We start from the raw sequence: 12,841 nt of genomic DNA on the forward strand, positions 1-12,841 counted from the left end.
GAAATACGACAGCAAACTTGCTGTGTATAGGGGTTTGCTGGTATGCTTTTATTTTGAAGGCCGGGAAGGAGAGGAAGTGGAAAATAAATATGTAACTTGTTGACTGCCATTTCTGTTGAACCCAAATATTTATACAATATGAAAAAAAACAACCCCGGGGCTCGCAATGGAAGTAAGCACATACAGTTTGGTAAGTAGTAAAGTAATGTAACAAACTGAGTAATCTTTGTTGTGGTTGAATTTGTATTTTGCAGAGTTATGTTGTTTCCGAGCCTGTTGAATACGTCGCGCGGCTCGCTGGATGGGAGGGGATGCGGGCGAGAGAGGAGGAGCGGTGGACGAAGGAGAGAGAGTGTGTGACTGGGTGGATTGAATGGTTGTTGTACTTGTGTTGGCGTCGGCTACGGCCCACAGGAGTAGTAAAAATGTGTTCATTGAACTACGACTGATGGCGTATCATTGGGAGACTCTACAGTACTATGTGGCGCATTTTGAAGCGTGTTTGAAGCGTTTCTACTGCGGGTTTGAATAGTAAATTAGCCAGCTAATGACAATTAAAAAGCCTCTGCCATTGGCGGCGACGTTTTTTTTTTTTTTCTTTTTTTTTTGGGTCGGGGGGCGGAACGGGGCAGGGGCCGACAATGTTTATGAATATGGCCGGGGGGTCGCGGCCAGAAGGGTACCCAAGTCAAGGGTGGAGGGTTGTGGCCGGACCGGTAAAAAAGGGTCAAGTGCCCAGCTCTGGCGGTTGCCATGAAAACAGGCGGTTCGCCAATAAAATAGCGCTGATTTTGAGGGTCTAAAAACAAACGAAATCTCACGACATCCACCATTTTGAATTAATTTTAAGGTATGAATTCGCTTTGATTTCAATAGCTGCTGGAATTTGACCCATATGTTAATTTCTTCAAAAAAATGACTCACATCTCATAACAGTCTATACCTGAAGACATCAACAAACTTATTTTTCATCGTAGTGGTAGCGCCATCTACTGGCTAAAGAAAGTTGCATGTTTTATTCTTTGATGTTTTTCTCCTCGCAGGTTAACCAGGTCTACCTCATAACTATTGAAGAGTGTGTTGACCTTCCTGATGTTAAAATAAAATATTTGATTTTTCGTGAAAAGCTGTCGCCATGGCAACAGGAAATTCGCCAATAAAACTACAATGATTTTGGCGGTCTAAACATGCACGATAGTGCACGAAAGTTTGCACACATATCACGCCTGTTGAATTTTTTTTTGTTTGTTTTATCATGCAATTGTTTAAAAAAAAATGGCTTGCTAGCACCTCCTAGAAATGTTGTAAAAATCAGCCCCGGTTGGAAGTTTCACCTATATCGACAAAAATTGGTTGGGATATGTAACAGGTCAAGACCTACAAAAAAGTCTCTTGGAGCAATGTGGTAAACCTAACAGGAAGTCCGCCATTTTTAATTTACTTTACAATTTGGCATCACATTGTGACTTTAAAAGCAGCTGTAATATGATCAACATGATAATATCTTATCAAAATGTCATACACTTGATTATAGAGTCTACACCTGAAGACATCTACAAAATTGCTTTTTATCGTAGTCGTAGCGTCCTTTAGAGCTGCTTTCAGCTCGAGTTAATATTGGGGCCCAAGCAGCGACCGCTGCGAGTTCCCTATTGTTTTTGTAGAAATTATAATTATTTTTTTTTCTGACCAAATGATCGCAGTTTTGACCCCCTAAACATGCACGAAAACTCACCAAACTTTGCAGTCTCATCGGGCAAAAAATGTTTTACAGTCGGCGTAAACGACGCAAACAAAATGGCTCTATATCGCCACCTTGAGTGGCAAAAATAAAAACTAATCCCGGGCTGTTTGGCCCAGGCCTACGAAAATTGGCAGGCACGTGTAGCACCCCGAGACATAGAAAAAGTCCATTGCAGCCTTTGTCTAAAGTGAATAGGAAGTGAGCAATTATATTTTGAATGTCCGATTTTTGCATATTTACAAGGGGGCATACTTTTGCACCCTTGTCCCAGAGACTTCATCCAATTGACTTCAAACTACGGATATACCATCTTATGGCCTGGGGCAACAACTGGGAAAAAAAATGTTGGTTTTCGATAAAATATATGACGGGGGCTGGGCCTCAAAATTTGCATAAAATATTTCCTTGGCCACAAATGACAAAATGCTTAGTAACTCCCCTGCACATGCTCCAAAAAAATCTAAAACTTGGCCTGTTCAATAGTCGTGACCTGAAGACATCTATTCGAAAAAATTCTGTTATACAGATAGCGCCACCTAGTGACGACAAGAATAGTCATTTTTTACATTTTAATGCACTGCACAGAGCCTGCTGAACAAATTCGACTGACAATTTGTCAAAGGGTTCAAGACCTTGGTCTTGCTCTAAGCCAAAGTCTGTGACTTTTCGGCTAAGGGCTTGGCCATGACGGTGCCGCAAAGTCTGATTATTCACCGCTACAATATAAGGTACGCTAACTTGACTCAGATGTTCCTATCTGAGTAGATTTTTCGTATTTGATGATAGCCAAGGGCTGAAGACATTTAAGAACTTATTTCTCATCATAGTGGTAGTGCCACCTAGTGGCTGAAGGAAATAAATGTTTTTTTTCTTTGATGTTTTTATCCTAGCAGGTTAACCAGGTCCACCTCATCTGTGTTCGGAAGGGTGTTAGGCCTTCCTAATATTAAAATAAGAAATTTGTGATTTTTTGTGAGAAGCTGTTGCCATGGCAACAGGCAGTTCGCCAATAAAACAACGCTGATTTTGAGGGTCTGAACATGCACTGAATCTCACAAAACTTTGCACAAACATCAGGCCTGGCGAAAACATTAATGTCATGTCATCTTCCAAACCGCTTATCCTATATAGGGTCGCGGGGAGTTGCTGGAGCCTATCCCAGCCGTCAATGGGCGAAGGCAGACTACACCCCGAACTGGTCGCCAGCCAGTCGCAGGGCACACATAGACACTGTCACTGAGCGGGAATCGATCCCACGCTGCCCGCACACAACTCAGGCGTGTGTACCACTACACTATCAGCGGACCGACGAAAACATTAATATTTTATTATTTTGTGTAATTTGTAAAAAAAAAAAAAAATTTAAAAAAATGGCTCGCTAGCGCCCCCTACAATTACTAAAAAAAAAAAAAGCCGCAGTTGTACGTTTCACCTAGATAAATGAAAATTTTGTGGTAAATGTAACAGGTCAAGGCCTCTAAAAAAGTCTTTTGGAGCGATATGCTAAACCTAACAGGAGGCCTGGCATTTTGATTTTACTTTCAAGTTTGAAGTCACTTTGAATACCGAAGCTTCTGGAACCTGACTCACATAATATTTTCTCCTCAAGATTTCTCACATTTGATAATAATCCAAGCCTGAATACCTCTATGAAATTACTTTACATAGTCGTGGTAGCACCACCTACTGGCTGAAGGAAGTACATGTTTTATTATTTGATATTTTTCTACTGGCAAGTTAACCAGATGTACCTCATAATTGCTCAGAAGAGTGTTAGGCCTTCATGATGTTAAAACACAAAGTTTGTGATTTTTCGCAAAAAAAACTGTTGGCATTGAAATGCCCAGTTTGCCAATATAACAATGCTGATTTTGAGGACGTGAAAACTTTGTACATATATCAGGCCTGGTAAATTCATCAACATTTAATTATTCAATTGTTCAATCTTTAAAAGATGGCTCGCTACCGCCCTCTAGAAATTTTAAACAAAGCAGCCTCGGTTGTATGTTTCACCTCCATCTCCGACAGCCCGAGACCTACAAAAATGCCTCTTGATGCCATATGTTAAACCTAACAGGAAGTCCACCTTTTTGAATTTACTTTAAAGTTTGGCCTCGCCTGGACTACAAAAGCTGCTGTAACTTGATACACGTGATAATTTCTTCTCAAGATTTCTCATATCTGATGAGCGTCTAGAACTGACGATATCTATGAACTTTGACTGTACTGCTACCACCACCTACTGGCTAAAGGAAATATTATTTTTTGTTTTATTGCCTGCAGTTAACCAGATACACGTCATATTTGCTCGTAAGAGTGTTTTAGCCTTCATGATAATGCAACACGAAGTTTGTAAATTTTCGCAAAAAGCTGTTACCAGGGCAACGCTCTATTCGCCAAGAAAACAACTACTTTTGGGGGTCAAAACTTGCAGGATAACTCATGAAACTTTGCATAAACATCAGGCCAGGCAACAGCATCACTGTCTTATTAGGTTATTGTATTTTTTATTTTTTTTTTGAATGGCTCACCAACCCCCCACAACATTTTAGCAGCTCTTGTTATATGTGTCCCCAAGAGCTAGCAAAAGTTGGAGGCACATGTAACAGCCCAAAATCAACAAAAGGTCTCAGGCCACCACTGAACTGAAAAGGAAGTCATCCATTTAACTTTTTTTTTTCACATTTTGCCTCATTTTCTGCCTTTTGCATAGGTCGTATTTGATCAAAATTGCTTTAAAAAGATACTTCATTTTCAAAAACTTCCAATTCCGAAGTGTAGCAAGCATCCCAACTTGCTGGTACCCCAACATTGTCTGGGCTACGAGGGCCCTTTATAACTGCTTGCAGCTCTAGATTATATTTTTGATTTAATTTTTTTTCAAATGTTAGGGTAAAGGAGGGTCTGAAAATGTCTGGTACTGAATGAGTTAATATCTGTGGGCATGTGAAGCCCTGTGAGATGTTTCTGTGATCAAGGGCTATATTAATACATTTGATTTAACGATAAACGTTGTTGATTTCTTCCATGAGCTGCTGTAAACTCTCACCTGTACAGAAAATATTTTTATCATCAGCAAAGAAAACAATTTGTAGCAAATTAGACGGTCTACATATGCAGGGGTGCACATATTTTTTTTCATGCGGTACTCGCATGAGTACCAGGAGATTGTCTTTGGTACTCACGAGTGGTCCAACGGATCACATAAGGCACGGTTCACATCGGTCACGGATTTTGAGTCACGGATGGGATCGTTTTTGGATGAGCAAAAAAAAAAACAAAAAAAACAATCAAATTAGCTGTTACGCCACCACGCGGGCCAACTTTAAAGTAAAAGTTATACTAAGGCTATTGCGTTGGCATTAATGACTCAATGTATTATTTGGTAAGCTTTATTTTGAAGTTAGCTTTAGTGGAGGCAGTGTGTTCGTTCAGTAGGTTTGCAAAACGCTCTTGTACATGCAACGTGATCTTGAGGGTACATGTATTCAATTTCCTCTGCTGAATGCGGACTAATCACATTGCCTTATTGTGAACGCGCACAGTTTTTTTTTTCACCATCCATTCCGCGGATCGTGCCCATCCTGAACCGATGCTTGATCCTTCCAATCAAAGATGATTCGTTCCACTGCACCACTCGTGTGTACATGTACGCAAAGGCGCGCCGTGACGCAAATGACGGTACACCTCAGTGATTTCTGTTGCACATGCGTACCAGTTATGTGCACCCCTGTACATATATCATTTATGTATAAAATAAAAAGTTTAGGTCCCAGCACTCACCCCTGGGGACAGCACAAGCAATGTCCAAGCATAATTGAAAGTGACCTATTTTCACGAATTGTTGCGTGTTATTCAAGAAGCTCTTTATCCAATGTTAAACCACTCTCCTAATACCACAATATTCCAGCTGCTTCATCAATATGTCATGGTTTATCGTATCAAATGCCTTTTTAAAAACTACAAACACACCAACTGCATTTTCCTCTGTGTCTATGGAGCTAATAATACCTTTTGATAAACAGGTTTTCCAATATTTTAGAAAATTGTGTGAGTAAAGGAACGGGCCGGTAATTTATGAAATGGTGTCTGTCTCCAGTTTTAAATAATGGGATGATTTTTGCAGATTTAATTTTGTGTGGAAATGTGCCAGATTGGAATGAAAGGTTACAGATGTAAGTCAGTGGCTGGATAATTGCTTCAATAAACTTTTTGACTGTTATTATATCTATGTCATCCAAGTCTGTTGACAGCTTGTTTTTGCATGTGTTAACAATATCTATAATTTCTCTCTCTCCCACCACTATTAAAAACATAGACTTCTATAAATTAATGTTTCGCTCCAGCCTTTTGCTATTCCAGAGTACAGGATTTTTCTTGCAAGCATTGGTCCAACATTTAGGAAATCTGTATTAAAGTTATTAACCACTTTATTCATATCCTCGATGTAACCCTCATTAGTTAAATATTGAGGATAATCAAACTGTCTCAGACTTGTATTCATAAAATTGCTCAAAAACCTAAAAAGCCTACCTTTAATATCATTCTTATTCCTATCCAATAATTTATTATAATTTGTTATGCTTGGGTATCCATAAATGAAATAAAATAAAATCAGGCTTAATGTGAAAAAAAGTGGCATGTTAATGTTGAAGGACTTGCTTACCTGTAGACGTCATTGTCCAAAACCGTGCCTTCCGTCAAGTCAGGCCAAGTGGATGAAAGATGAAGCTCACTTTAAAAGGAAAAGATAAATAGGTTTGTTTGTTTGTTTTTTGCAAAGTATCATTTACAGTGTATGTTATCAAGTTTTCATGTGGGGAAAAACAAACGTTGTCATTCCAAAAAGTTTAAACACAATGAAATTGCAAGGTTTTCGATGATTCATTAGAAGACATTTTGGTAGGTTTATCAACATTCCAAATTTAACATGTTTAATAATGTCATGTGAACAATGAGCCCACTGGTCTCATCTTGTCTTCCATAGTATAGCATTAGACAAAATTGTATGCAGACAAAATATAAGCATTTCTGTTACTCCTTTTATTGCAATTCTGCATAGACTTTCATATTTTGCAAGTAACTGTGGTGTCTGTCTTTCCTTAGTAAAATATTTCAACACGCTATACGGCAATACTGCGCCAAGTTTTACGCTACAGTTATGTAAAGCGGCACGAACGATAAAAGTTGGTTATCACACAGGGTTGCCAGTATGGGTGGGCGATATATATCGTCATCGATACCGTCAACATTAATTTCACGATGTATATGAGTATTATTATTTATACTCAAAAAGAAAATATCACTGAGTTCATTGATGGCTGCAAGGTAGGAGAAAGTGATGAAATCATCTGTCAAATCAGCATGCATAGACTGCAAAGGAGGAGGATGTGATACACCATTCTGTGAATCAGCAGGCAGAATTCAGTCATGTGACTCTGTGATAGCAGCTGAGGGACCACAAAATTGTTTGAAATACGGAGGAGAGTCCACGTCCCTAGCATGGAAATTAATTGGGATTGACAAGCCTGATGTCAGTCCGAATAATTATTGAAGAGCAATTCAAGGACAAATCTGTTCCACCACAAACCACATGGATTATGCGGAAAACTTTGCGACTCCACAAGCACGCTAATGAAATGCTAAATAAAGCTGCGCAACACTCTCAGGAAACCCTCGCTAAATTGAGTATACACAATGTACCATTGTCAAACAAGTAAAGGTTGGTGAAACATAACACCGCCATCTGTGTAACATTACTTTATGTGAGCAAGTAAAACTTGACAGGATGTTCACCTTTTGCTTAACAATCAATTTACACACTCGTAGAATGCATCATAACTACATTTGCGACTATCATGTGTAGTATGTGAAGGCCGATTTCAGAAACTATCAAACGTGGCTTAATTTGTTGGAAGTACAAACGTACAGAGGTAGGCGTTGTCTATCTGTCACACAAGTTCTCGTCTGTATTTCCGGCCAACCCATTTTGTCCCCAGTCTGTAACTCGTCGGCAACAACATAATTTTCACATCACAGGCAGGCAGACATGCCACCAAATAAAGATAAAAATTCTGATAAAAAACAACAGACACGCACACGCACAGCATGGTGATTGGAGAAATAATTCTATATTTGTTTCACGAACTATTCTACTGTTTATGAATTTTCCTATGATTTTCTCAATGGATATTTTTGACAAATATATTAATATCAAAGCTATGAGCTTGAATTACTCACAAAAGAGCTTTATTTTGGAGAATCTCAAGAAAATACAGTAAAGTAATGCAGCTTATAGCATGGCAGCTTATAACATGCTACTTAACACCCATTAACCCATTAAAGCCTGAAGCCCCTCGTGAGACATCACTCTAAAACCTACGGTCGTCTTTGGAGTCATACTTGAAAACCTGACATTTTCGCGGAAATTCAACACCTCCAAAATAATTAATATCTCAGCCCGTGTGGCAGATAGAAACATAATTCCAAAATAATTTGCGATTTTAGACATGTGGCTTTCACACAGGCCCGAGTTTATTAAAGTGGAAGTCAACCCAAACATATTTTTTTCAAGAATATGTTCCCACCAGGCCCACTAGTTGAAACACGGCATTCTGATTAATTTGTGTTTGTGGAATATAAGTTAAGCAGTAAAATGCACTCGTTTTTAGCCATCTCTGGGGGCGGCCATTTTGTCTTCTGTCGACTGAAAATTACATCACAATTGCTCACAACGACTAATCACGGCTGACCTGTTCTCTGAATCTGAGCCATGATTGGTCCTTGTGAGCAGTTGTGATGTCATTTTCAGTCGACAGAAGACAAAATGGCCACCCCCGGAGATGGCTAAAAACGAAGTGGATTAACACTTATTCCACAAACGCAATATTTATCAGAATGCCCTGTTTCAACTAGTGGGCTTGCATAGAACATATTGTTGAAAAAAATATGTTTGCGTTGACTTCCGCTTTAAGCTTTACTGTTTCAACTGAAGATGCAAGTGAAACACTATTTTTAATTAATAAAAAAAAATAAAAAAATAAAAAAAAGGGTTCTAATTACCATGCTGTATTCTCTTCCAAAAACATTGAAATGGTCATTGTCTACAAACATATATCTTAACCATATATCACGTTTGGCTGGTTTCACATGAAACGCCGTACAAAGCCGCCGTACGGCTTTAAAGGGATGGTTGGGCTGGGGTGGCCATGTTTTCACTAACAAGTTCATTTTATATATTTTTTGATCAGGAAAATAAAAAGAGTTGTCACTTTCTATTTTATCAATAAATTTGGGAGAAAGTAGGGAATAAGTGGCTCCATGAATAACACCTCTTGTTAATGAGGCAAACGCGCCCCCTACTGTTCTATAATTGTTCGGTCGGAGTAACTGGAGGGACCAATTACAAACTCTTCATTGGAAATCATTGTACTTTCATTGCTTATAAAGTCCAAAAACGGTGATCAATTGGCACCAAAATGTATGTGGACATCCCTACTAATGACCACTTCAACATATCAAAAGGATTAACCTCTCCGTGGCTGATTTATATGAAAATGAGGAAAGTGGAAGTGAGCAGAGCTACATAGATTCATGCTGAGCCGAGTGCACACTAAAGATCCATGCTTGCCCGCTGCCGGTTACCGTCTGCCTCCTGAGAGTTGACACGTGTTTAGCGTAGCTAAATGTCCGAAATATAAGTCGGGGTTCGTGTGCGCATTCATGCTCTTCTCCGCTTCAGCTTGTGAAAGTGGAGGAGCAATCGCCACGGTATTTTTGATTTTGTGGCGTGATCATGATGAGATCCCGTTTAATGTCAATAAATCCAAACTATTGTACAAAACACGTTTATACTTTCACAGGTTTAAGTGGACAAGTGTAGTAATGTGCATTTGCACTTTGATGGCGATCGGTCGCCGTTTTAGACAACAGAACTGACAAAGCGAGCAATATTACCACGCTTGCCTCCCTCCCGTGACGTAGACCACTGAGACCGAAAAAATAACAAGCCAAGCTCCAAAAGGGGGTGGGCCAATTTGTCGTAAATCTAATCACAAAAAAAGCCCTTAAATCACTACAGAGTCTTTTGGTGGGGGGCATTTTAGTACCTTTGCATGTTCTCCCCGTGCCTGCGTGGGTTTTCTCCGGGTACTCCGGTTTCCTCCCACATTCCAAAAAACATGCTTGGTAGGTTGATTGGACACTCTAAATTGTCCCTAGGTGTGATTGTGAGTGTGGGTGTTTGTTTGTCTCTGTGTGCCCTGCGATTGGCTGGCAACCGATTCAGGGTGTCCCCCGCCTACTGCCTGAAGACAGCTGGGATAGGCTCCAGCACGCCCGCGACCCTTGTGAGGACAAGCAGTATAGATAATGGATGGATGGCATTATAGTATCGAGGTCACAAGGTGTCCCGCAAGGCTCAGTGCTTGGCCCCTTCCTCTTTATCCTCTACATGATTCCCCTTGGTCACATAATACACCTCCATGGTCTCAACTTCCACAGCTATGCCGATGATACCCAGCTCTATATCTCCATCAAATCCATTACTGCTGCCACCCACTCCACCATAAACTGACTGCTTGACATAAAAAAGTGGATGCAGACCATCTTCGATCAGTCTCTTTCATTTGAAACCCATATCAACCACATCACAAAAACAGCTTTCTTTTTTGTGGTAGAAGGGAGACAGGCCTGTAGTATGTGAAGTTTTGTTTGTCACCAGTTTTGTAAATTTGAGTGATTTTGGAAATTTTCATTTTATTTGGAAATTGCCCACTTTCAAATGATAAATTTGCGATATATGATAATGGTTTTGCTATTCCCAGGATGACCTTTTTAATATTTTCATATCAATTTGGTAACAATAAGATGTTTTATCTTTGCAGCTGTTGACAACATTAATTACTTTTTTTTCTTCGACATGTTTAAGATACATTGAACTCAAGTTTCTTTCAAATAAGTTAATGTTAGTATAATTTGCTTTATTTGGTTGAGGGAGTTTTTCTGCTAAATTTGGCCCAATATTTACAAAAAAAGTTGTTGAACTTATCCACAACATCATTCATATTGTTTACCATTTTCTATAAAATCGGATGGATAGTTATCCTGTCTAGTGCTATTCCTCATCACATTATTTAATATATTCCAAATACCTTTAATATTGTTTCTATTATTTTCCAATAGTTTAGTATATTATCTTTTACATATTCTCATAATACTAGTTAATTAATTTTTATATTTCTAATATTTTCTTTCAGCTTCTTTAGTTCTGTATTTTATAAATTCTTGATAATTCGTTTTTCTTATTACAGGCCTTTATTAGCCCATTTGATATCCATTGATTGTTATTATGTTTTAGTTTTATTTTGTATTATTTTTAAGACTGGTGGCAATCGGAATAGCAAGCTAGCAAGGCTTACCGCTATTCTCATACACAACCAGCTACAGGACATCAGACCTGACTCTAGGACGCCCTGTATTGTGTTTAGGTTGTATCAACTTGTTAGCTGGACAATTGGCTGCGCCACAGAGCATTAGAATCTGATGGCGATAGCAGACGGGCCACTTAAGTCCTGTGCATCATGGCTACAATTTTCAGTTTGAGACTATGCTTCTGCAATAAAAAAATAATGTATTGTAAGGATTTTAACGTCTTAACCAGGGGTGCCAATAATTATGGAGGGCACTGTGCGTACGTGCATATGCATACATACACATATACAGTCCCCTCCAAAGGTATTGGAACGGCAAAGTCAATTCCTTTGTTTTTGCTGTACACTGAAGACATTTGGGTTTTCCAATCAAAATGTGAATGGGACCAAAGTTCAGAATTTCAGCTTTTATTTCATGGTATTTGCATATAGATGAGTGAAACAACTCAGGACAGAGCACCTTTTGTTTGCTTGTTGGATTGGATTTTGCAAAGAAGTGCAAAGATGAGCGACAATTGTTTTGGAACAAGGTTTTATGGACTGATGAGACTAAGATTACTCTCTAAGCGATGGAAAGACCTCTCCCTCTAGAGCAGATTGATTTTTCGTCGTCAGCCCGAACCTCTGGGCTATGTCCACCGCTGGATTCAACCCAAACTTTGGAGCCGTCTTCACACTGCCAAACACCACCACTGGATTCACCCCTGGGCAATACATCGCCCCCGAACAACAACGACTCAGCCCTGACAACACAACACCTGTTGTCTATGAGCGACTTCCTCCCAGATTTCACAGACAAGATGAACAAGCTTGTCAATATTGGAATTCAACTGACACCACTTCCATCGCCCATGTTCACACCTCTTACTGCTGATCACCATTCGCCCATTCCAACCCCATGACTCACCAAACAGCTATCTACTAAACGGCTGACTCCACCAAGACTCAGCAAAGCTCCACCTACCTGTCGATCTCCCTCCTTGCTCATAATGAAACTTCATTGCAGTCCGGTCTGATATGCTCTGAGTCCAGACTGCATATCCGCTACAAACAATGCTTGTCTCCAGAATAAGTCAGTACCCAATGAAACTAGCGACGCTTGTGGTATAGCTGTGATTACAAGTGACAGAAAGTCAGCTAAAGAACTGAGAAGAAATAATTCTAGATCTACTGACCTAGTTAGGATATCTTGTCAACCTCTGAGGAAGCCAGTTTCTCCCATTATCACTACAAGATTAGCTCTATTTAATATTAGATCACTAGTTAACAAAGCGGCGGCACGGTGGTCGACTGGTTAGCATGTCCGCCTAACAGTTCAGAGGTCGTGGGTTCGATCCCGGCTTCGGCCTCCCTGTGTGGAGGTTGATTGGACTCTCTAAATAGCCCCTAGCCCCTGTTATTGTGAGTGCGGATGTTTGTCTCTGTGTGCCCTGCGATTGGCTGGCAACCAATTCAGGGTGTCCCCCGCCTACTGCCCGAAGACAGCTGGGATAAGCTCCAGCACGCCACACGACCCTTGTGAGGATAAGCGGTATCGATAATGGATGGATGGATGGATAGTTAACAAAGCACTATTGATTAATGACATCACTATATCTTATGATCTTGACTTAATTCTCCTCAGCGAAACATGGCTAACAGAAGGTTGCCAAAACACTATTATGAA

At 39.8% G+C, this 12,841-nt stretch overlaps 1 protein-coding gene across 5 annotated transcripts in view; it reads right to left on the reverse strand.

The window, feature by feature from the left end:
• Nucleotides 1-12,841, reverse strand: part of rab3gap1 (RAB3 GTPase activating protein subunit 1) — a 188,794-nt gene that overhangs the window by 131,849 nt on the left and 44,104 nt on the right. For all 5 annotated transcript variants that reach the window (XR_015089492.1, XR_015089493.1, XM_086051122.1 and 2 more), the window contains one exon: nucleotides 6,411-6,479. Coding sequence is in view for 3 of the 5 variants with exons in the window: in XM_086051122.1 (XP_085907248.1) it covers nucleotides 6,411-6,479 (69 nt within the window). In the remaining 2 variants the exon portion in view is untranslated. The remainder of the gene's footprint in view (nucleotides 1-6,410; nucleotides 6,480-12,841) is intronic.

The sequence above is a fragment of the Filicampus tigris genome, chromosome 14 (genome assembly GCF_054856515.1).
Source record: "Filicampus tigris isolate MCC_2025a chromosome 14, RoL_Ftig_1.0, whole genome shotgun sequence".
NCBI classification, from domain to species: Eukaryota; Metazoa; Chordata; class Actinopteri; order Syngnathiformes; family Syngnathidae; genus Filicampus; species Filicampus tigris.